This window comes from Talpa europaea, assembly GCF_964194135.1.
Source record: "Talpa europaea genome assembly, chromosome: 2".
In the NCBI taxonomy this organism is placed as follows: Eukaryota; Metazoa; Chordata; class Mammalia; order Eulipotyphla; family Talpidae; genus Talpa; species Talpa europaea.
In genome coordinates, this window is record NC_140068.1 from 26,765,442 (window position 1) to 26,789,452 (window position 24,011).

General features: G+C 39.2%; 3 protein-coding genes across 4 annotated transcripts in view; 2 read left to right on the plus strand and 1 right to left on the minus strand.

The window, feature by feature from the left end:
• The window catches only part of SAMD3 (sterile alpha motif domain containing 3), a gene marked incomplete at its 3' end in the record, with an annotated part of 50,985 nt that extends 45,566 nt beyond the window's left edge, over nucleotides 1-5,419 (plus strand). The window contains exons 8-10 of the mRNA XM_084228680.1: nucleotides 3,746-3,917; nucleotides 4,443-4,525; nucleotides 5,132-5,419. Coding sequence (XP_084084806.1) covers nucleotides 3,746-3,917; nucleotides 4,443-4,525; nucleotides 5,132-5,419 — 543 coding nt within the window. The remainder of the gene's footprint in view (nucleotides 1-3,745; nucleotides 3,918-4,442; nucleotides 4,526-5,131) is intronic.
• Nucleotides 5,420-9,783: 4,364 nt separating this feature from the next.
• L3MBTL3 (L3MBTL histone methyl-lysine binding protein 3) overlaps nucleotides 9,784-24,011 on the minus strand; it is a gene marked incomplete at both ends in the record, with an annotated part of 87,245 nt that continues 73,017 nt past the window's right edge. For both annotated transcript variants that reach the window (XM_084227692.1, XM_084227693.1), the window contains 3 exons: nucleotides 9,784-9,927; nucleotides 14,125-14,187; nucleotides 14,408-14,577. In XM_084227692.1, coding sequence (XP_084083818.1) covers nucleotides 9,784-9,927; nucleotides 14,125-14,187; nucleotides 14,408-14,577 — 377 coding nt within the window. The remainder of the gene's footprint in view (nucleotides 9,928-14,124; nucleotides 14,188-14,407; nucleotides 14,578-24,011) is intronic.
• LOC311166971 (large ribosomal subunit protein uL24-like) lies at nucleotides 18,802-19,275 on the plus strand (the record flags this gene model as incomplete). The annotated part of the gene is made up of 1 exon (XM_084227694.1): nucleotides 18,802-19,275. Exon 1 carries the CDS (start codon nucleotides 18,838-18,840, stop codon nucleotides 19,273-19,275), a length of 438 nt encoding a protein of 145 aa, XP_084083820.1. The 5' UTR covers nucleotides 18,802-18,837.

Consider the following 24,011-nt stretch of genomic DNA (forward strand, 5'->3'; position numbering starts at 1 on the left):
ATTTATACATACAAGCACTGGGTACAGTCAGAAGCACGGGAGGGTGAGAGAATTCACCAGAGCCAGAGTGGGGAGCAGAGCAGGCAGAAGGACCGAAGTACACTGCTGAGGGGAGCAGCGGGCAGCAGGAGAGGTCTGCGTGCCCTGTGGGACCCTCCTCCTGTGGCTGGGGAGCAGCCGGGGATCGAACAGGCGCTGCAGAGGCTGCGGGCAGCTTCGCAACCCAGCGCTCAACCGCTGCGCCACGGGGGAGGCCCGGTGTCTTATGTCTTATTCCCCCACCCGCAACCCACATACACACTCTCTCAGATTCCTTCACGTTTTATATTCAAAGTGTGCATTGGAGTGTGGTTTTTGTAACAACTGTATTTACTGAATAAATTTTGTTTCACAAAAGAGTAAAACATTTTAGCTCTCTCCAGGAAGTTGATCTCCCTAACTCAGTCTTGTGCAGCCAGCTGGAATATACACTTGTGCTTCCTAAAATAGAAGCAGGTTTATCATTACTTATTATACCCAGTTAACAAACAATCCCTCTAATAGGGCAGCTGCCTCTGCTCTAACCACCTTCAGCACTAGTTGCTACCCACCTTTGTGAAAACCCTTGGAGCTTAGAGAATGAGAGGGTAGCTAACGAAGAGAAGCAGCAGGTGTGAGAAGCTGGTCCTAGGAGTTGACATAGACCTTCTTTCACCCCCTGCATGTTCAACTCCCGGCCTACAGAAAACTTTCTTGCAACAGAAATTTAAAAATGAAATATTATAAAAATATTTTGTTAGACTATCTAAGCTATAACTAGGAATTTGTTGATGGGATCTGTGGGTGTGGCACAAGACAAATAGGAAGGGGTTATGGAAAGGAAAATGCAAAGCATAACTTTAAACAGTGTTCCCAAGTTTATATATCCCAAGTAAAACCTCTGAAAAGGCTTTCACCTTACTGAGAAGCGATTTCAATAATCATCATAACAGGAAGAAATTGGAATTTGGGAATAAGGAAGTAGCTGGCACTTGCAGGACAAGTGCTAGAGGAAAGCAGGGGAAGCAGAGGTCCCTGGCTGAGAGCTGGACTGTAGAGTATGAGATCACACAATGGACCGAAAGCTGTCAGAGCCCACTCTGGCCCAGCGGGACTGGAGAGACTTTCTGAGCACCTTGGCACCTCCATGAGACTCCAGAAAATCCACAGTATGTGAGAGATCTACACTGGAGTCAGGGCCATCCCCTAAGACCAAGGACAAAAACCAAGAGACATGTCGAACAAATGATAAAATCAAGTCTGACAAGGGGCCTCCCCGGTGGCGCAGCGGTTGAGCGCTGGGTTGCGAAGCTGCCCACGGCCTCTGTAGCGAGGGTTCGATCCCCGGCTGCTCCCCGGCCACAGGAGGAGGGTCCCGCATGGCGCGCAGACCTCTCCTGCCGCCCGCTGCTCCCCTCAGCAGTGTACTTCGGTCCTTCTGCCTGCTCTGCTCCCCGCTCTGGCTCTGGTGAATTCTCTCACCCTCCCGCGCTTCCGACTGTACCCAGTGCTTGTATAAATAAATAAATAAATCTTTAAAAAAAAAAAATCAAGTCTGACAAGACCAGAAGGATCAGCTAGTATTTTCATTGCCAGCCAGAACAAAATGGATTACCTTGAAAGGAATGCCACACAATATAGACTCTCTTCTCATGGGTCACTGGGGTCATAGTGAGGGGTGCTACTCGGCGTCCACTGCTTGACTCCTTGACTGGTGACTCCTGGCTGTGTCCCCATATTTTGGGAAACAGCATAATATATTGCCCTGGTAGAGAGCACATTCAGGCTCCCGGAGAACATTTTCCCAGCCCTGCCAAGTATTCCTACCTGACTGGTGCTGTGCCTCTGTCTGCACAAGGTCATTCCACCATTCTGTCAAGTCAGTGGCTTCAGGATTGTGCGGAGCAGGGTAAAATCGGGGAACTCCAGGGATCATTACTGTGGGGCAACTCAGCAGAGAAATGGAAGATATGTGAAAAAAGAGGAAATTGAATTTCAGAACTGAAAAGTCATCTGAAATGAAAACAGCACTAGAAAGAGAAATGCATATGAGAAATGGGAAGAAAGGCTCTATGAACTTAAAATTAGATCAACAGAAATGACCCAACCTTGCGTAATCAAAAGGATTGAATTAATAACCTGTGGGACAGCCTGGACCTGTACAACTGACCAGTCACTGCTGGAAGTTAGTCTCTATGAGGTATGGAGAAGATTTATGCAAATAAGTAAAGGGATAAAGGGAGTCAGGTTTCTGGGTATTGAAAAGAATATATGGAGGGAAAAGGTTAGAATAAACCCTGTGGTGTTCAACTGAATTGAAGGTATTGGTGTGAACTCACGGATTTTAATCATTTATATAGAGATATGTAAACAGATAGAGATGCTTGCATGTCTCTGTATGCTTATGTAGCTACACATATATATATTACTTACCTTTGCTCTCTGAGAAATCCTAGCATAATAACACCTTTGAGCAATGAAGTATACCTAGGGCTGAAGTTTTAGTTTCCAAGTATCATTTCCACTCAACGAAACCAGGCTTTCTGGAGAAATGACTGGTTCTAGGACTCGGGCAGAAATAACATGAGGTGAGTCTGAAGCACCATGCAGTGCCAGAAACTAAGGAAGTGACACAGACACTTTAAATGGGCCAAAAATATTAACATTAGGGGAACTTGGATGAAGGACATTTATGATCTCTATTTACTCTTTCTGCAACTTTAATGTAAACTGGAAATTATTATAAAAGATTAAAAATGTTCCTAAGTTAGGCACCTGGAAAGTGGAGGAATGTTCACCTTTTTCACACTTCACTTCATATCTCCCTGCAGAGAAAAACCCTTTAAAAGGTATTAATCCAGATTAGTGGCCCACTGCAGGTTGCCTGGTAACAGAGCCCCTACACCTTTATGAGATAATGTACATTCAGTTTTCTGATAACTTTGGGTGCTAATCTTTGGACTATTTTTGATCTACCAAAATTCAAGGAACAATGAGACCCAGTGGGTCGTACCTAACTGTTCTTTATAGAGTTTTAGGGCAGGAGATGTTTACATTTTTCCTATTAATGTGTGTGTTGCATAATCTCATAATGCGGCTTTGTCAAAAAACAAAATAGGGAGGGGGCAGTGGTGATGGGGTTCTCTGGGGTTGCAGGGTGTGGGCAGCATTAGGAAAAATTTTTTAGTCAAGGGGTTTCCGTTAAGATAAAGTGATTTTGTACTTATTTTTTTTTATTCTTTTTTTCTATCCCTAAGGAAATAGCACTCTCTTTTTCCTTCAGTACGCAATGGTTAGGTATTTTTCAAGGTCTGTTTCCTAAAATACAAGAGTTTTTTTTTTTTTTTTTTCTTTTGCTCCATGTTGGACACTGCCAAAACATAACAATGCCATTTATCTAAAGAAATGTAAGATCACAGAATCTTAGCCGGGTAACCGGAATAACCAAAATGTGTGTAGATTTTGCACCCCTCATGTAGTTGAGTCTGCAGCCAAGCTTTTAACTCTACAAACTTAGAAGTTCTGCCATGTCCATTACTTATTTTTTCCTATTTACTTTAAGCTTTCATTCTTTTCTTTGTGCTGTTTTTACTTCTTGAATATCGCTACTCAAAATATCTATTAAATAGTTGAAACTAGCATTCAAAGCTTACTATAATCTTAGAGTTCCTTACTTCCTGGTGTTCTATACATTATTTTTTGATATATATTTTTATTTCCTTTACAGATGTTCAGAGAGTTCCAACTTCTTACAAGAACAGATATTTATAAGAAAACAAGGCACATCTTGGAATCCTATTCAGAAAATATACTGACTTCTTTTTCAGTGGTGGACAATCCCATCCATATTGCATTGCAAGAAAAGATGAAACAGCACACAGATGAAGACATATTGAAACGTTAGTGAACCTGAAGCGGGAGGAGTTTGCTAGTCTCAGGAGTGATCTAGTCTCAGATAGCTGTGTAATTCAGGATAATTAGAAAAGCTCTGTTTTGGTAATAGGTAAAAGTCAGTGAAACAATATGAGGGAAAAGAAAAATAATTTTCAAATAAGAGTTGAACTATAGACTTTTAAAATACACTTGATATTGAAAAATTATATTTAGGAAATTAGTAGCTTGTTAATTTCATAACACAAACTACAAGCTAAGGCATGATCAAATTATCCCATCTGATGGAAAGAGAGTGCACAACTCTTATCTTCACCTGGCAGTGATCTGAAGGGCAGAATATGAGCTCTTGAATGTAAGTTTTAGAAGGGGATGTTGGTTAACAATGGCTAGGAAATACTGATCTAAGAAAGCTAGTGTGTTCTCTGTAGAAGGTAACAACTTTCTAAAAACCCAAATATTTTAATACTGACTTTATTTGCAATAGGTAAAGGCTTGTTTGTACTTGATCTGTATGCATGTTTGCTTGACAGATATGAAGATGACAGCCACATGTTTACTCCTACCAGAAGTTTTTGGGGATGATCCCAACCTTTTTGTCATTGTCAATGAGGAGGTATGTATATGTCATATGTCAATGAGGTATGTATATGTCATATGTCATAGGTATGTATATGCCATATGTCAATGAGGAATTATTGTCAATGAGGAGGTATGTCAATGAACATTGGCTTGGCATTTTATATCTTCATATAATAATTTATTTAAAAGGAGGATGGTGGTCTGTTTTGAAGTATGTATTGTTATATTTAGAAATAGGTTAAATTGGGGCCTCCCTGGTGGTGCAAGGGGTTAGAAGCATAGCACTGTGAAGATAACCATGGCCTCTGCAGCATGAATTCGATTCCTGGCCGGCCAGGGAGGTACCCACATGGCCCAGCAGACCTCTCCTATCTCGCCCGCTGCTCCCCTCAGCAGTGTATTTCAGTCAGTCTGCGTGTTCTGTTCCCCACTCTGTCTCTGGTGAATCCTCTCACCTCCTGCACCTCTGGCCTGTACCCCAGTTCCTGTATGCATAAATAAATAAATCTTTAAAAAAAAGAAATATGTTAAATTGCAACAAGCTCTTTTATTACAATATCATGATTAAATTGTGGCACTTTGTATTATTTAGCTATTTTACATACCATGGGGTGCTGACTCTGCTCTATCTTTTTTTCAGGTACGAGTGTCCACACCTGTGTTAGAAGTTAAGAACCCTTTCAACATTGATGTCTGTGAATTTTCTTTGTATTTAGAAAAAGAGAAACTCACAAAGGTGGACGACTGTGTTATGGCTCTGGCTACTCTCATAGCTGCCTTTCGTGTATTTGGGATTGAGTGTCCAAGACAACTGTCCCAAACCCTCAACTTCCTAGAGACACTGATTTTTGATACGCATAGTCCCTATTTTCCTTCTATGAAAGAAAAGGAAATCACTCACTTAATAGCATACAAACAAGGATCATAATTGATTTCTGGGACAGCTGAAACTTTATAAAAATTGTTTTAAGATTGGGTTGTGGTAGAGGTAGATACTAGAAAACCACCTTGACTCACAAATGTGAATAAATTTCAACGCCTTCTATTTTTAGGCTTGTATAATTATGTTCTTTGTGAAATTCTGTAATAAAATACTACTTAGAGTTTGCAATCTAAGGAATTCTATGCTCCTCCGTGTATTTTCAAGGATGCATTAGTTTTTGGTTTTTTTTTTTGTTTTTCTTTTTATAGAGGCATGTTTTATTTATTTATTTGTTTGTTTGTTTCGTTTATACATGCACTGGGTACAGTCAGAAGCGCAGGAGGGTGAGAGAATTCACCAGAGCCAGAGCAGGGAGCAGAGCAGGCAGAAGGACCGAAGTACACTGCTGAGGGGAGCAGCGGGCGGCAGGAGAGGTCTGCGCACCATGTGGGACCCTCCTCTGGTGGCCGGGGAGCAGCCGGGAATCGAACCGGCGCTGCAGAGGCTGCGGGCAGCTTCGCAACCCAGCGCTCAACCGCTGCGCCACCGGGGAGGCCCAAGGATGCATTAGTTTTTAAGACACCCACCAGATATGCTCAAACACTTCAGATTAGGGTACCTTGCGCTTCACCCAGCTGGCCCACCTTTGAGACTTGATGTCCGAGAACTGCACATCTGTGCTCTGAGTGTTGCCTCTTCAGTCTGAACACTGCTTGCAAACATATTGAACTTGAATATTTTAAGAAAAGGCACTTATCCCTCAGCCTTTTCCCCAGCTGAACCAGCTGGAATGGGGTTTGGCTTTTTTGATCCCATCTGTTAAGAACCAGGGCTGGCTGGACCCTGAGGTTTCCTCACTGCAGGTGGATCTCGCTAGGACATGTTCCACCATCTGAACTGGCTGTCTCTTCCACTGCCTCCCTCCCTTAATATGGTGTTGCATTTGGTTCTTGCCTCCCGGCACCAGTTCTGACTTCCCATGCCTTGCCCTCAGGTGTCTGTGTCTGTCTTTGTTATTACTCAGGCTTAATGGGATCTGCAGTAAGGACGTGGGTACTGGCCGCAGTTTCCATCTAGGCCCTTCCTAGACCTGCTTGCTAGCCGCAGGACTCCTAGCCCTGATGCCTCACATGACCCAGAGTTTCATGTTGTCATTCTATCTGTTCATAATTGATAGTTGCTTTAAGTACTTTTTAGGCCTCACAAAATTCAGTGTGCTCTTACTATAACCAAGGAAAAGACTTTTGTCTTTTGCCTCCTTCTGTCACCATTGCAATATCATTGTTACTTATCAGTTTTGAACAGAACAGTTTGGTTTTGAAACTGGAAGATTTGTGTGTGCTTACACCTGCAACACACAAGCACAAGAAAATTTACATCACAGTGTGATGAACATTTCCTGGGATATTTCATCAATGAAATTTAGAGTTTAAGAAGGGGTTCATATAAATGACTGAAGAATCATTTTATAACATATCTCTGGAAATATTGTAAAATTTGTGCTAATAACTTCCTTGGCTATTTATTAAAATACTGACGTCAGTGAGCTAAAGACCATGGACGAAGAGGTGACAACGCTATCAGATTCACTAACTGTATACAAGAATGGACAGGAGATAATTTACTACCTGTGATTTTGACATAAACTAGTCCCTACTCATTTTCATTTTGCCCCTTTCACTTGACTGTGCCTTTAGTTCCTTCCAAACTTTCCTTTTTATTCCTCCAATTTTTATCTACTCCCTCTCCCATTTTTAGTTTCACCATCTCTCTTACTCTTCTTCCAAGTGGATTTAGGACCAAATTCTTGAAGATTCCTTTCCTCAGGAGGCATGCGATGCCTGGCTGAAGCTGAATGAAAGCCTCTCTGTTCCTCCAGGCTGGGGGCAAGGTGGATCTGCAGGAAAACTAGTCAAGTCTGGCTCCAAATATGACAGAGACATGCGCTAACCACAGGGCTGTCTCACATAAGCTTTATTGTCTCAATAGTGACTCTATTCCCCATGCCAAGCATGACCTTCTCATTTGGTCAATATTCAATTGTGCTTGACAAACATGACCCTGTTTTCTCTGGCAGTGGAGTCCACTGAATCTAGATGCTGCAAAATGGCAGCCTCGGGCCATATTTCAACATGCAGACTGACTTCATTTGGCTTGCACTGTATTTATAATTTTTAAAATATCTTTACATGGAAGGTTCTACAAGTTCCACAATCCCCAACCCTCCCTGTTGTCTTACCCCAACCAAGCCCACTTCTCTCATGCTATCATGGCTCCATTTCCTCTATTAAAATTTAAGACTATACCTGAGGGCTGGGTTGGTGAAAGGTTTCTGCTTTTTGAGGTACACTGTCTTATCTTAAGGCTGCTTAATGCTTTGCCTCTAAGAAATCCCACCAAGCTGGATATTTGTTGTAAGATTTACAAGCCTCTTTTTGTTACTACATGCTTTAAACCAGATAGGAAACATCTTCAATGGGTGCAAATCCTATTTGACCTAACAACATAATTTTTGAATTTTTGTCTCTCTTCACATCATCTGGGACATGGTTTGACGAATCTTTCTAAATTTGCCAGAATTATCACATAGCTAGTTAATGACCATAATTAACATTCCTGCTCTGTTTATACCCCTTCTGTCTTAAAAACTGTGTTAAAAATCATACATATGTAAAAAGGTATCTGCATTTAAGATTTTATTTCATTCATGTCAGATATAACAAGTGCAACTTGAATGTACAAATTCTGAACAAAATATAAAAAAGAAAAAGAAGCAACAATGAAAACTTATTAAGCAAGTTCATGCAAAGCAATGAATGGAACACCGCAGAAGTCACAGACCCTGTTTTACCTTGGCTTATGACAAATGCAAAAGACTGCTAATAGACTTTCAGGGGGACATCAAAGGAAGCCCTATAGCAAGAAAAGCAAGAGCAACAAGGAGAGGTGGAACTTTCCCCAGGATTCAGACAGCATGCTACAATCTTACTTTCCACTTTTAAAGTAGGAAAGTAGTCCTTGAATAAATGTCCAATCATCCAACAAGAGCTGATAAAATAATTTACCTTTTGGGTTGGAAATGCATTCTTGCAAAAGAAACACTACCAGCTATCAGGTTAGGGATAATCAAGGGCTTTCATTTAAAGTGCATCTGTACGCTTAGTATATGGAGGCAAACTGTTTTGGACAGAAAACAATTTTTCCAAAACAGAGGTTCTTGAATAGCTGCTTTGGGAAATCACCTCCCTGATTCGTGAGCATTTAACCTCTTTGTCTCAACTGGTGTTGGTTCCTCACACACACCTTGCCTTTTCAGTAAAATCTATACACTCTCTCTTTAGTCAACCCTGAAGAAAATCTTTGGGTTTTGGAGGACACTACAAGATCTGAGACAGAGCTCTTTACAGATTGGTGTTTCTATCTACAAAACGAGCTCTTCATCTCTGAAAAGCACCAGTTACCTCCATGACAACTAGAGAGAAGCTCAGGATAATCTCATAAATAGTTCACTTACGAACAGCGCCCCCCTCCCCTCCCCCCAATGTAACTGCATATTCCTTTGATAGCACTGGACACTTGTAAACACACAGGGCACCACAATGTATGAGATTGATGCCACTCAAATACATCACCTAATTTATTTATGTTTATATATTTTATTTTCAATTCAATTGTTTATATACATGTTTTTGGTAATTATAGTAAAGATGCTGGTGAAAAGTAATTGTTTAACATTTCATAATGCGTGCAAAAGTAAAAACACTGATTGAAAGAAAAGTAATTTTTTACAACTAGTCAGCCCCAACAAATGATGACAAGCAGTTAGGCAGTATCGTGACTTGCAAAGTTATACTTAGCATAATGTTGCAATTCAAGATATGGCACAGAATTAACAATACAGGTAACAGTCCCACTGGCAAAACTGCGCCAGGTTTTGACTAATTTGGTTTAAGTTGAAATTTGATTATATAAAAAGATTCCTGAAAGTATTGAAAAAGAAAGAGTGTACATGAAAGAGAATTCAACAATGTTTACAAAATGCCAAAAGTTCTTACTCAGCCCCCCCATCCATAAATAATTAACGAAGTCCCCCACTTCCCCCCAACCCCAGCCACAAAAAGATTTACAAAGTTAAATTTAGCTCAGTGAACAGAACCAAAAGATGACTGCTGTTAGACAGTACCTGGTTAAAAGCTCAAGCACTTTCATAAGATTCATATATATTGTCTCTTGAGGAATATAAATAATCCGACAGCACTGCTCTTTTGAGTTTTGGAGACTTCTCATTCAGGAGTTGTAACTGTCCTTGTGCTTTGAATAAAATACGAGCTTTAAAGCAGAAAGCCGATGGTATTCAAAATTCACCATCTTCAAAGTTCATTGTGAGAGTTCTTCTCTGCAGCTTTGAACATCAGGATAGAATTGAAAATTTTGAGAGCAGGGCCCAGTTTAATGCTCATTATTTTAACAATGTCTGTTTGGGTCATAAGCAGAAATGCTTCTCCATCTATTTGCTAAAATCAGAGAAAAAGAAAAAAGATAGTGAATGCGTCAGATGTAGTATTGCAGGCAATGTTCAAAGCTATCAGTTGTCTTCTGCATAGCAACACTAAAATGGCACAAGGAGGAGTTCATGTGTATAAACATTTTCCAGATAAATGGACCTTTCTTACCTACAGCAACACAGACCAAAAGCAATGAAAAACTCATTTGTCTGAAAAATCAGTCTCAGGAAATATCTTCCTGAGATTCCTCTGACTGAGGCACCGTACCAACAAATTCTTCTTGCCTGGGGTGAGCTCAAATGGAGTTGCTATCAAGGTAGGTTTTAGAATTAGACATGCAACAATTAGGGATAGAAAAGGGCCAGGTAAGGTCTGGGAGGCCGGAGAAGAGTCTTTCAAATACCATTTCTCCTGGATTCAAAAAGTGGGGAGGGTGAAATCCTCCCAGAATGGAAGCACAATATGCATAAGGACTTCTTTCTTTGGACTTGTAGACTCCACAATTGGGTGACAATAAATTCCAGTTTGTTGTACTTTGTTATGGCAGCCCTAGTAAATTAATACTACTCCAAATTCTGTAAAGAATTAACTAAATGAAGGTTGAAATAATTAAGTAGTTGCTTCTTAACATTTCCCTCTTTCTTCTAAAAATAAAAACCTGCAAGTCTAATGTGCTTACATATGTTATCAGTAAGAACTGGAGTCATCTTACACAACTTCACTAACAATTATCTGCAAAAAAAGTAAGTATGCTAATTTTCAGTAAGGAAACGTCTCGCTCTTGTAAACTCGAAGGAGATATTCGATGTTCATTTCCAAGTGTAAGATGAGTTTAGTGTATGACAAATGCTGTACTGTTTTCTGGAAACATTTGGTCTGGTCTCATTTATTTGTGCAGAGAGGGAAATCTATTAGCACTTTACTCAACCGAGGCAGATTTTATCAGAATGAATGGTCCGACAGAAGTTTTCTAAATCATTAATGAAATGTCAACTTACACACCAGTTCCCCAGGCGCTCACTACAAAGACTAAATGGCTTATTATAATCATGGGCTCTACAAAATATCCTTCTGAGATTGTGTAAAAATTTAACATGACCTATGGCTGATGAAAAGGGACTTTCAAAAAACTGCAAAGCGGGGATGTGAAAGTTAGAAGAGGGATGAGAAGGGCAAGGTTTGGTAGATGATTATTTGTATAGTGACACTAAAAAGAAAAACTCTTTTTAAGGCAGGTGCCAGAGAGCACAATACACCAGGCTGCTCTGATATGTGGCCACCAGGAAAAGCCTCAACTGGGAGGAAATAAATTTAAGAAAGTGCTTCCTAAGAACAGTGATGACAGGCAATGTATTACTGTCATTTTTTTGCTTCTGTGATGCACATAAACTGGTCTAACTCCAAAGAGTCTACAGCTTGCTAGTGGCCCAAGTGGAGAAGGAGGATTTGGAATTCAGGGCATTCCACATTTCTCCTTTGCCCTCAAAGTTCTTTCCCAAAGCTTTAACTTTGCAAATCACAGCAACATGCTCTTTGCTTCTCATCATTTAAAGGTATGAGCATATTCACTCAAAAAAAAAAAAATACAAAAATGCCCAGGCTCTTTTTGAGCCTGGGGATACAGTAGAGAATTAAACAGATAAAAACTAAACCAATGTAATAAGCAAACAAAAACTCCCTGTGGAATTTATATTCTAGAGAGAGACAGGCTATTAGCAAAAAACATACATAAGCAAATTAAGTAGTAATTATTTAGTAGCAATTAGTTTCAAAAAGTCATCAGTGCTATGTTAAAAAAAATGCTTTCTGGGAAGATGAGTTGCAAGGTGGTGCAAGGATGCATGAGCAATGGCAGGTGGCCTCTTTTGGGTAGGACTAACTGAGAAGGTGGCAGATGAGCAACAGGAGTCCTGGGGACATCTGGAGGAAGAGCATTCAGAGAGAGAAAGAGCCAGAGAGTACCCGGACAATGTGGGGAATGGCCAGGAGGCTGGCATGTGGAACTGACTAAGCAAGGAACACAGTAGACAAAGAGGTCAAGGGTGAGAGAGGACATGGATGTCAGATTTAGGCCAGTGAGGAGGATTTGACTTTTTACTCTGATTTACTACTACAAAGATACGCATGGAGGAATGACATGGTTTGACTTAGTTTTAGCAGGATCACCCTGGTTACGCTGGGAATAGATTGTACGAGGGCAAAAATAGAAAGAGAGAGAGTGGTTAGGAGGTTATTACATTAATCCAGAAAGGAGATAGTGGTGGTTTAGAGTAGGTTGGCAGCAATGGCGGTAGAGGAAAAAAAAGAATCTATACATGTTTTAAAAAATACATACAATAGTCGTTTCAACAGACGAGGTGTAGTGTGTGTAAGAGAAAGAGAAATTAAGGATGACTTCAAATAATAATAGCCCATCCTAACACCTGGACCTTGCCATTTAAAGATGATTTACATGGCTTTAGTTACATATATATTATGGTTTATGTCTAGGATTCAAAACCAGAAACTGCTGGTTTTGTAAGATATTAAGAGAGTAAGGATTGTATCCTATTATTTCTGAGTGAATTTTCTCATCAGAACATTACTTGGAGTAACAGACACATTTAGGAGTTTAACAAGAGTTCACAAGATGAGAGAATAAAGGTGAATGATACTTGTGAACAGAAAAATATTCACTGTGTCACCCCTGATGAGAAGGATTTAACTTGGAGGCTATTTGATGTCTGAGGACTATCTCCAAAGAAAATATGCCATGAATAAAAAGTTATTCAAAAAAATAACATATTTGAATTTGAACTTGAATCTTATTTAAACTAACAGGGTGGGTCTATATGGATTATCCAGGTATCTGCAGAACCAAAAATAGAATTTATAAAATAGATATTCTATAAACTTATTTTAAAAATATTTTCTTCTCATTTTCAAAGGTAATAACATCATCACTCTTCCAGAGAAAGACTAACAGCCTGTACTGAAGTCTAGTCAGGGGATGAAAATTAACAGAGTAGTCCAGAGGACACCATTTAGGAGTGATGGAAAGAAAAAGAAAATCTGAATAACTGCCAAATAAAAATCAACTAAAAAGAAAATAAAACAATTTTGAAATAAGGACATAAATCTGAAAAAGGATGTTGAAAAATCAGATCCTCGGGCATTCATCCCACTACACTCAGGCCTGCTGGCTGGATTATGAGCTCTCCAGGTACTCTCTGAAGCTCTTAATGGCAAGTGGGCTCTTCTTAACAGCTGATGGCTACACGTATAACAGGAGACAGCTCATGTTTGGGGAAAGCCTTCTGAGATTAGGCTTCCTTCTACCATCTGGTAGCCAAGAACAGAGTGATAATTGACAGTGCTGCTTAGAAAAGTTGACAGGCAAGTAGCTTTTTTTTTAAACATCTCTAGCGAATGGCCCCTGCTGTACTTAACTAGCATGACTCCCATTATAGTGAGAAGCTGAATCCCCTTTTTGTTTTAAGGCTCAGTACAGGTGACATCAATATTAATCATCCCTCATGCCGACGTTTTGGACAGTAGGTGAAAACAATTAACAAAACAATCTTCCAATAGCAGACAGTAATGAGTATCAGTATTAGTTATTGTAAACATTGCAGAGATTTAAGGGTTTGTTACCCCTAAAATATATACAGTGTTATAAACCATTACTTCAGTAAACATAATAAAAAAATACTTTTATCAGTTTATTACTTCTAATGGGACTACTAGAAACATTAAAATTTTCTGATCTTAAGAAAGATTTTAAGGACTTCTATAGCAAATAGTAATATTGCTTATTATAAGCATAAAATGGAATTAATATTGTCTTAAAATAATAAACATTTTGTTTTATTAAAAATATAACATTATATAAAAATATAACGTTGCTTATTTCTGGGTTATAAATTACATAAATATGTGCTATTTACTTTTGTGTGTATGTATTTTTAAAATAAGTCCAGTGCTACTGCTATGAGGCATCATGCTATGATACTTACCAATATTCCCTATGTAAATGGCATTGTTTTTACATATAGACATTTTATGCAACTGATTAATGTTTCTTGTTAGACAATGCCATATCCATTTGTCAGCTTCAACATGATCCATCCCTTCCCCCACCCGTCAACTGAGAGCATTCCCCCGTTCACTGCATTCCAGCCCTTTGATCCTATTAAGGAACATACTGCAATTTAGTGGAACACTTACCTCATCTTTAAACACCTTTCCATGTTCTTCACATCCAGGTAAGCTCTGGATGAATTCTGACACCTGTCAAAAACAGTAACAAAACTCCAGTTTAAAAAAGAAATCTAAATCTAAATGCTACAAGTTTAAACCATTTAATATAGAAATGAATGTTTTAGCTGCTATTCAGAATAATATCCTCTTTTTCAGAATAAAAAGACTAAATCCTACACACATTTATTATGTCCACTCTTTAAGCCAACAATCCTATATCTGTTTCCTGGCAGACAAGAAAAAAGTATACCTCATCTGTGCTCCACTTCGAAACTTTACTGGCAGGGATTCCGGCTACAGTTGGAAGAAGTTTGCTCTGCTGCTCCCAGCGCAAGGGCAGACATGGAATTGGGGACTTAAATGACAGAAAGACAGCCGATCGACGCTGTGCCTGCTGTATAGGAGGTTCTTCCCGTGTACCTGGTTAATTGAAATAAATGGAAAATCACTCTGAAAAGAAGCAAAAGAACCTCAAGTCCCAAATGTCTGTGTCTCCCTCCAACAATGAGATGAAGAGGGACTAGTCAAAGCACTGCTTCCTTTCAACATTATATTAACTTGTGGAAAATAATATGCAGAAACCTGACTAAATGAGGTTGGGTAGGTAGAGAGGGCCCGCATACATGTACAATCAGTGCACAGTACAGAATTCAAATGGAAGAGCTATTCCCTGACTCTCCAATGGGAGGAAAGAAGAGTCTCCTTCCTGCCCAGAACAGTTCAGTCAGTAAGAGATAAGCAGCAATTATAAGCCACTACACTTCGAACTTGCAGATTCTTCCAATGGACTCTTGTTTACAATAGCGCTTCTAAAATCTATATATGGTGGTTTCTTTCTTTGTTCAGGGAAGTATGAGCATGTTTTGCCATGAGACCTCACTATTTAAATGCTTTTGGTTATATCCAAATAAACCCATTTCGTTGCTGAAGTACTGACTGCTTACTTGTTTGAGGTCATCAAATGAATAATTACATTCTTCTTTGTCTTTGCCAAGGTCACTATTAAAAACAATCTATAAATTCTACTTACATCGTTTACTACATCATCTGCTAATGTACACATGCACTACGTGACTCAATGTTGCCTCTGAATGCATCAGAAAAGAAATTTGCCTCAGTGCTTTAGCAGAAAGGAAAATAATTCCACCTTAAAAAATTGCGTTTGTTTCCCTTTCGGTTTTGGATTTTGCGATTCACAGCCAAGTAGCAGGCTCAGGTCCAGCCCTTTGATTATCCTGTAGCTACTATATCTGTTCTCTGCTTTCATCTCAGCACTGTTTGTTCTTCCCACTTCTTTGTACTATTCACATTGACTTTTTAAACAGTCAACTTTTTTTTTGCAATAACTAATAGGAAATTATTGCAATAAAAGTAAGATAGCATAAAGGCAAATGCTTCTGTCATTCTTCATAAATGGGGATCAGAATTGAAACTACAGAATATTTATCTCCTAGATCTTCTGAAACCAAACTTAGTCTGCTGCTGCTCTCCTTAGGTAACTATTTTTTAGCAATGATTTTATGTCATTGGGACTCAGTTTGTCATAAATATTCCCTTAAGATCCTTGAGAAAAGAAATCTCCTCTGGAAACTTCTTATTCAAAGCATCTTAGAAGAAAGTTATCACCCCCCCAAATTTACTCCTCCCCTCACCCAGCAGCTCAGCTACAGTGATATTTCAATTCCATCACAAATTTCTGCCTAATATCTAATTTAGGTTATTGTATCTCTATGAATATTTAAAGGTATTTATCTTGAAGGATACAATTTAAGAAGGCCACACATATCCTAAGTTTGTACACATATCCTAAGTTTGTTCAACTGAGAGAATCTTCACCAACTGAGCACACCCAAGTAATCAACCTGAATTTTAATAAATAGAACAGAATATGGTGACATACTCTGAACCCCCTCTATCCACCTAACCAGCAAGGGTAATGGTTATGCTGACTTCCAACACCAGAGATTTTTTTACCTCGCATTGGTTCCTGGTCTCATTCTCTCCACAGCACACTTGTGAGATTCGCCCACAGTGCTCTATGTAGTTATAGCTACCTGCTCTTTGCTATATAGTTTTTCATTGTTGGGAATATCCCACAATTAATTTTGAGCTTATGGACATTGAGTTGTTTTAAATTTTTGGTTATTACAAACAGTATGCCCGTGAACATTCTTAAAATATTTTCTGGAACATATGCATGCATTTTTGTTGCATAAATGAGGAAGAATGAAATTTGGATATCATAGTATTTGTGTACACTGAGCAGCAAATTCTGCCCCTTTTCCAAATAAGTTGTATGTACCAACTAACACTTAAGAATATTTCAAATGGGGCCTCCCTGGTGGCGCAGCGGTTGAGCTCTGGGTTGCGAGGCCGCCCACAGTCTCTGCAGCGCTGGTTCGATTCCCGGCTGCTCCCAGGCCACCAGAGGAGGGTCCCACATGGCGTGCAGACCTCTCCTGCCGTCCGCTGCTCCCCTCAGCAGTGTACTTCGGTCCTTCTGCCTGCTCTGCTCCCCGCTCTGACTCTGGTGAATTCTCTTACCCTCCCGCTCTTCTGACTGTACCCAGTGCTTTTATAAATAACTAAATAATATATATATATATATTAAAAAAAAGAATATTCCTAATGGTCTACATCCTTATCAGCTTGTGGTATTGTCTTTTTCATCTTAACCACTTTGGTGGTATATGTTGTGGCATCACATTGTGCTTACAATTGCATTTGTCTGATAACTAATGAAACTGATACCCTTTTCCTATATTTATTAGCCATAGCAAGAACTCTTTTTGTGAATAATTTATATTTTATGCTCATTTATCCAGAGGACTATCTGGTTATTAGAAGTTATCTATATATAGTCTGGGTTGGACTCTTTTTTAGAGATATGTTACTGACATTTCCTTCCAACACAATAGTTCTTAATTGTAATATAGCTTAATTTACTAATTTTTTAAATTTTATAGTTAGTGCTTTGAATGTTCCTAAATGAAATCTTTGTTTAACCCAAGGTCCTGAAGACAGCCTCCTCTGTTTTCCTTTAACTACTTTATATTTTGCCTTTCACATGAGATTTATTTTTGGGATATGATGTGAAGGATCAATACTCATGCTTCTTTCACATGGACTTCTATGTGTCTCACCATGATTATTGATTAGTTCATCTTTCCTCCCATTTGACTGCTGTGCCAGCATTAATATAGCTATTAATGTGTTTGTGTTTCCTGATTCTCTATTCTGATTCACTGATCTCTTAACACCAACCCACAGATTTTTTTTTACTATCACTCTATAAGTGTACTGATATCTGAGATCTAGATATCCTTCAAGATTGTTTTGACTATCTTTGTCCCTTTGCATTTTAATAAAATATTGGGTCAGTAAATACACACAAAGCTAGGATTTAAACTAGGAATGCTAGACCAATTTGGTGAGAAATGACATCGTCACAATATTGAATCTTTCATCCAAGAACAAAATATATCCCTCTATATTTTTGGATCTTTTTTAAACATTTCTCTTCAGTGCTTTGTCATTTTCACGAAGCCGTCTTGCACATCTTTTGTTAAATGTATTCCTATGTATCTGGTGCATTCTGATGCTATTATAAGTGGCAATTAAAAAAATGTATTCCTACTATTCTGCTGTGCTTCTTTATTAACTTCTCTCTTAAACTACCCTAATCTAAAATTTGAATATCTCTGAAAGTTAGAAAGTCATAATAGTGAATTAAAAAAAAAAAAATCTCTTACTGACTCTAACCACTGGTCCTGCTTCTGACTGACTGATTCTGGAAGACATTTCTGCCACCACCATTGTAGTAAAGTCATATTTCTTATCACCCTACTCTTATGCTATTTGCCTGCACATAAAAAGAATATTTTTTTAATCTCCTAAGTTTTTGAAGTTTCCCAAAATGAGAACCTACCAAAAAGGGATATGGTCAAACTCTTTTCTCCCCACCCTGTTTGGTTTATGGTCTTGTGCTTACACAGTTCTTCAGTTCTATTCAACTCAGCACCATTGATAGAGAAGTGACTGGGTGACTTAAGTCTAGTTCTTATTGACTTTTTTTAAAAAGACTTACTTATTTATACAAGAGCTGGGTACAGGCCAGAGGAGCAGGAGGGTGAGAGGATTCACCAGAGACAGAGTGGGGAGCAGAACAGTCAGACGATCGAAAGCACTGCTGAGGGGAGCAGCAGGCGAGACAGGAGAGGTCTGCTGCACAATGTGGGTAGCTCCCTGGCCAGCCAGGGATCGAACCCGCACTGCAGAGGCTGTGGACAGCTTCACAGCACTGCCCTCAACCCACCGCACCACCGCAGAGGCCCTTACTGACTTTTTAAAGCTAATATATTACTATTTAGAAGCTTTTCACTTTGTCTAGATATTGTCAAACTGACTTTTGATGTTTTGTGAATCTGAGGGATATGTTTTTTTTTGTGGAACACCAGGGAGTGAAGGAAGGAAGGACAGGGAAGATGGAGTACCCGTAACAAAAATACGGGACACAGAAATTCTGAAGTGACTTTTAGGAAGGTATGACCATAAATGCTCTCCCTCCCACCAGTAAAAAGCAGTAACTTCCTGTGGCACTTTTTTCCTTAAAAAAAAAAAAAAAAAAAAAAAGCTTTGCTTTTCCCTTTTGTGGCCATCGCTGAAGCACCGGCGGCCAAAATGAAGTTCAATCCCTTTGTGACTTCTGACCGGAGCAAGAATCGTAAAAGGCATTTCAATGCACCTTCCCACATTCGTAGGAAGATCATGTCTTCCCCTCTTTCCAAAGAGCTGAGGCAGAACTACAGTGTTCAATCCATGCCCATCCAGATGGATGATGAAGTTCAGGTTGTTCGGGGACATTATAAAGGACAGCAAATTGGCAAAGTAGTCCAGGTTTACAGGAAGAAATTTGTCATCTACATTAAAAGAGTGCAGCTGGAGAAGGCAAATGGCACAACTGTTCATGTGGGCATTCACCCCCGCAAGGTGGTTATCACTAGACTAAAGCTGGACAAAGACCGCAAAAAGATCCTAGAGCGCAAAGCCAAATCTCGCCAAGTAGGAAAGGAAAAGGGCAAATACAAGGAAGAAACAATTGAGAAGATGCAGGAATAAAATAGTCTTATATACAACTTTCATTAAAAACTGCTAAAATGAAAAAAAAAGCTTTTATTCTATTTTAATAGAGTAGAAACAAATTAGGACATAAATGCTATAGGTAATAGTATTTTAGACTGGCAGGAAATAAAGGTATAAATTTTTTAGATTGACAGAGAATAACTAAAAACAGTACAGAATGGGAATAGTAATTTCTCCTGATTCTTGGTCCAACAATTGATATTATTTATTGGCAGATCTGAAGGTGTCATCCTCTAGAATATATTTTGCTGAAACAAGAAACAGTACAGTGCAGAGAAAAATAATTTTCATTATATTTATGAACAAATCAATCTAATCAGACTAGGAGTCAATCAAATAATCACTTTCTTTAAAAGATTCTTTAAAAGTGTAACATTTTTAAATAATAGGTAGGACCAAGACAAACAGAGTTAGACACCGAGGATCTTCTGGCCATGTAAAGGAGACATAGAGATCAGATTTTTTGTTAGAAAATAGAGGAAAGGAATTTTTTTAAACCTAAATTAGAAGATTTCCAGAAGTCAGGCTAGGGCGAACTAAAAAGTAGTTCCCAGTCTTAAAATACAACACCATAAAGATCTCTGGTTGTACAAGCCAAGAGATATTGCATCGTATGTGGACTGTAATATGAGCATCTCTTTTTACATTTAAATTTCAAATATTCACTCCCTGCACAGAACCTGCAGGTGCTTACCACCATCAGGGTCTGCAGAACTTTCTAGATTGATGGGGTCACAGTTTACAGTGAAACAAAGTAATGTTTCTCATTCTTATCATCATCATACTATATAACTCTCAAAGTCTGAAGAAGCTATTGGCGAAGTCTTTTCTGTCACCTAAAGCAGTTTCCCTGTGAGTTATTATCCTTTGATTCAGTAACTGCAAGTCTAGAAATTCATCCTAAGTAAGCATGAATGCTAGCAATCACCTGTAAGAAAGTTACAGTGGTGGGCCTCCCTGCGGGTGCAAGGGGTTAAGACATAATCTATGAAGCTGTCCGCAGCCACTGCAGCATGAGTTCGATCCCTGGCCAAAGAGAAACCCACATAGTGCAGTAGACCTCTCCTGTCTCACCCGCTGCTCCCCTCAGCAGTGTATTTCAGTCAGTCTGCCTGCTCTGTTCCCTACTCTGTCTCTGGTGAGCCCTCTCACCCCCCACACCTCTGGCCTGTACCCCAGTTCTTGTATACATAAATAAATCTTTTAAAAGAAGTTACAGTGGAAGTTCTCTGTGAAAGTACATCACTGAACCCAGAGTGAAGATTCCATGTTCCCATCTAATCTTGCAGGTGGATGTGGCCTTATGACTAATGGAAGAAACGATGTTTGCCACATCTTGGAAGTGCCCTTAAAGGATGAGAGAACCCTAAGGTACTTACCCCTTCTCCCTCACCCCAACTCTCCTTCCTACCATGAATGGTTGGCACTCAAAAGATAGGGCCATGAAAATAAACATTGCAAGACAGAGCCAAGAAGAGAAATGGAATTTGATTTCCTGCTAATATTGAGTACCATTAAATCCTAGACCCATGTACCTCTGGACTTCCTTTACATGAGAGAGAAATAAACTGCTTTAAACTTACATAAGTCACTTATTAGTGTTCTCTTCTCTCTCTAACACACACACACACACACACACACACGCGCGCGCGCGCGCGCGCTCCCCTAATCAAATTACCACAGAGGATTCCTGCCATAGCATTTATAATAGTAAGAGACAGACGAAAACAAGCATATACACCTAATAGAGATTGGTTCATTAAATGATACTAAGTCCATTCATAGAGGGAATATTTTCTTCTAAGAAGTATATTTATGTGAAAATGGCTACACTATTATTCAGCTAAAGAATCAGTTTGCAAAGAAGTCTGTATATTATTTCAGAGATAAAACATTTAAGAAAACAAACACCAAAATTCATAAGATGATATCTTAGAGGGCATCCCTGGTGGTGCAAGGGGTTAAGACGCAACCTATGATGCTATCTGCAGCCACTGTGGCATGAGTTTGATCCCTGGCCAGGGAGCTACCCACATGGTGCAGCAGACCTCTTCTGTCTCTCCTACTGCCCCCCTCAGCAGTGTATTTCAGTCATTCTGCCTTGTCTGTTCCCCACTCTGTCTCTGGTGAGTCCTCATCCCCCACACCTCTGGCTTGTACCCCAGTTCTTATATGCATAAATAAGTAAATCTTTAAAAAAAAGATGATATCTTAGAAATTAAGTTACAGCTAACTTTGATTTCCTTCATTTTACTTACCTGCATTTGTTAATTATTCTATAATAAATAGGCATTACTTTGATAATAAAAGTTATATCAAGCCAGAAGATAATATTAAATAAACTACTTATTGTTACTCAAAAATGGTAAGATACAGAAGCCTTACTTCAGTAACTTGCAAAAAAAAATGTCAAGTTGGAATAATATTAAGAGAAATAACTATGGATGTTTGTATGGTTTTACTTTTTTTTCAACCTTCTAGACAAATATCAAATCAAATATCAAAAATATCAAATATCAAAAAAGGAGTTTTTTTCTTAAGCTGATATATAAAGAATGGTAGTTTACTACATGGAAACCTGTTCATTTGGCAATAATTTATCCAAGCTTACACTGTATCAAACCCATAGAAGTTTATGTCAATATGGCATAGACTTTATTTTTTTTAAGATTTATTTATTTATGCATACAAGAACTGGGGTACAGGTCAGAGGTGTTGGGGTTGAGAGGATTCATCAGAGACAGAGAGGGGAGCAGAACAGGCAGATTTACTGAAACACACTGCTGAGGGGAGCAGCAGGTGAGTCAGGAGAGGTCTGCTGCACCATGTGGGTAGCTCCCTGGCCCGGGATTGAACTCATGCTGCAGTGGCTGTGAATAGCTTCATAGTTCTTAACCCCTTGCGCCACCAGGGAGACCCAATATGGCATATTCTTGCAGACTTTTTTGAAATGAAGTTTAATAGCTAATAATGTAGTTATGCAAAGTAGAAATCAGCATCAAGTCTGGCCACCATGTTTCAATTCTGGTTGGGAGTACAGGTATTAAAATTCCTTTTTTGGCTTAGGGTAGGAAAAGTGAAGCAGAAGATTAACCTTTGTGAGACGACATTTTTGATGAAGGTAATCCCGAAGGAACTATCCTCCAATATTTCACACAGAATCAAGACAAGAAATCTTCAATGTAGGGAACACCATCTAAGCACAAGGCCTTCTAGTAAAAGAGTGTCCTCACCATCATGGAGGGAGAACCTATAGGGACCGTTCCCCATGGCACAGGGGCCAACAGAAACACTACCTGATAGAGTGAGCAAGCAGGGCAAGTCCCAGGGAAGGGCAGAAGCACTGTCATGCTCCCTGCTACTTTCAGACAGGATCCCCAGTCTGTTTCCTATTTCCAAGCCTCAGTCACATGAAATGACAAGCAACAACATGAGGCTCTTGTTCTGACTCATTCCCATCCTTCAAGCCAGTGACAGAAGTGAGACCAGAGCCTCCAACAGCCTTGTTTCATTTTAGGGTCCAACAATTCTAAGAGGTAGCTCTCCCTAAAGTGAGGAAGCACAAGTCCAGACTTTAAACACCCAGACTAACACTGTCAGATAGTGACCCAAAGTCACAGTGTGAGACAGGGATAGCATCAGACAGTGACCCTGGACCTCCTAGTACAAATTAAGGCCATGGTCAGTCAAGAGGATGAGTTTAAGAGCCCGATAAACCTTGATTCAAATCCCTGCTTTGCCACTAATGAGCTCCATAATCTTTGTTAAAACAATTTAATGAGTTCTAATTGTCTGACTATAATAAGGAATCCACAAAGACGAGAAGTGATCCCTATCTTGAAAGAAAGGCATAATACTCAAAAGAATCAAATGTAAAATAAGCAAAAATGAAAGTAAATCGATAACCTTTTTGAGCTAACAGTTCACAATCTTATAAAATGTCTTAATGTGAAAGGGAAAAGTGAAACCTTAAAGAGGAATACATCTCTCAGCCAATTTTATTTTTTTTAATGGAGTTAGTAACTTGGGACTAAATACAGAACAATGAACAATAGTAATTGGTTAAAATAAATGGATCACAGTATCAAGGACCATAGCTAAAATTAGCTCCAAAAGACTTAATTCAGGATCATCTCAAGGTTAACAGCCAAAATAACAAATCAATTGATATGGAGGCAAAAAGCAAGTCTGACTTTTCAAGTGAGAAACTAGCACATTACAAAAGTAATACAACCCTTTGTGCAGGAGAAAAACAAACAAATCAAAAACCATTACCTGTCCCAGGAATCAAGTGTTTAATTTTATTAATGTGCCTTCCTAATAGTGAGAATGAGTTATTTTATCTCTTAGGTAGAGGAGAGAGGAGGAAAGAGGAAAAGGAAGAAGAAAAGAAAAAAAGTGATGAATTATGATCCAAAAAAAGCCCCTAAAGATCAAAATCTGTAGCCTGGTGAGAATCATCAAAAAACTTATAATTACACATATTCCAATGAATTAAACAGAAGTAGCTGAAAAAACATGGTGGGCTGGGCCTCCCCTGGTAGCACAGGCAGTTGTGTGCAGTGCTGTGAAGCTGTCCACAACCTCTGCAGCACCGGTTCAATCCCTGCTGGCTGGCGAGGATCCCACATGGAGCGACAGACCTCTCCTGTCACGCCCGCTGCTCCCCTCAGCAGTGTATTTCATCAGTCTGCCTGTTCTGTTTCCTGCTC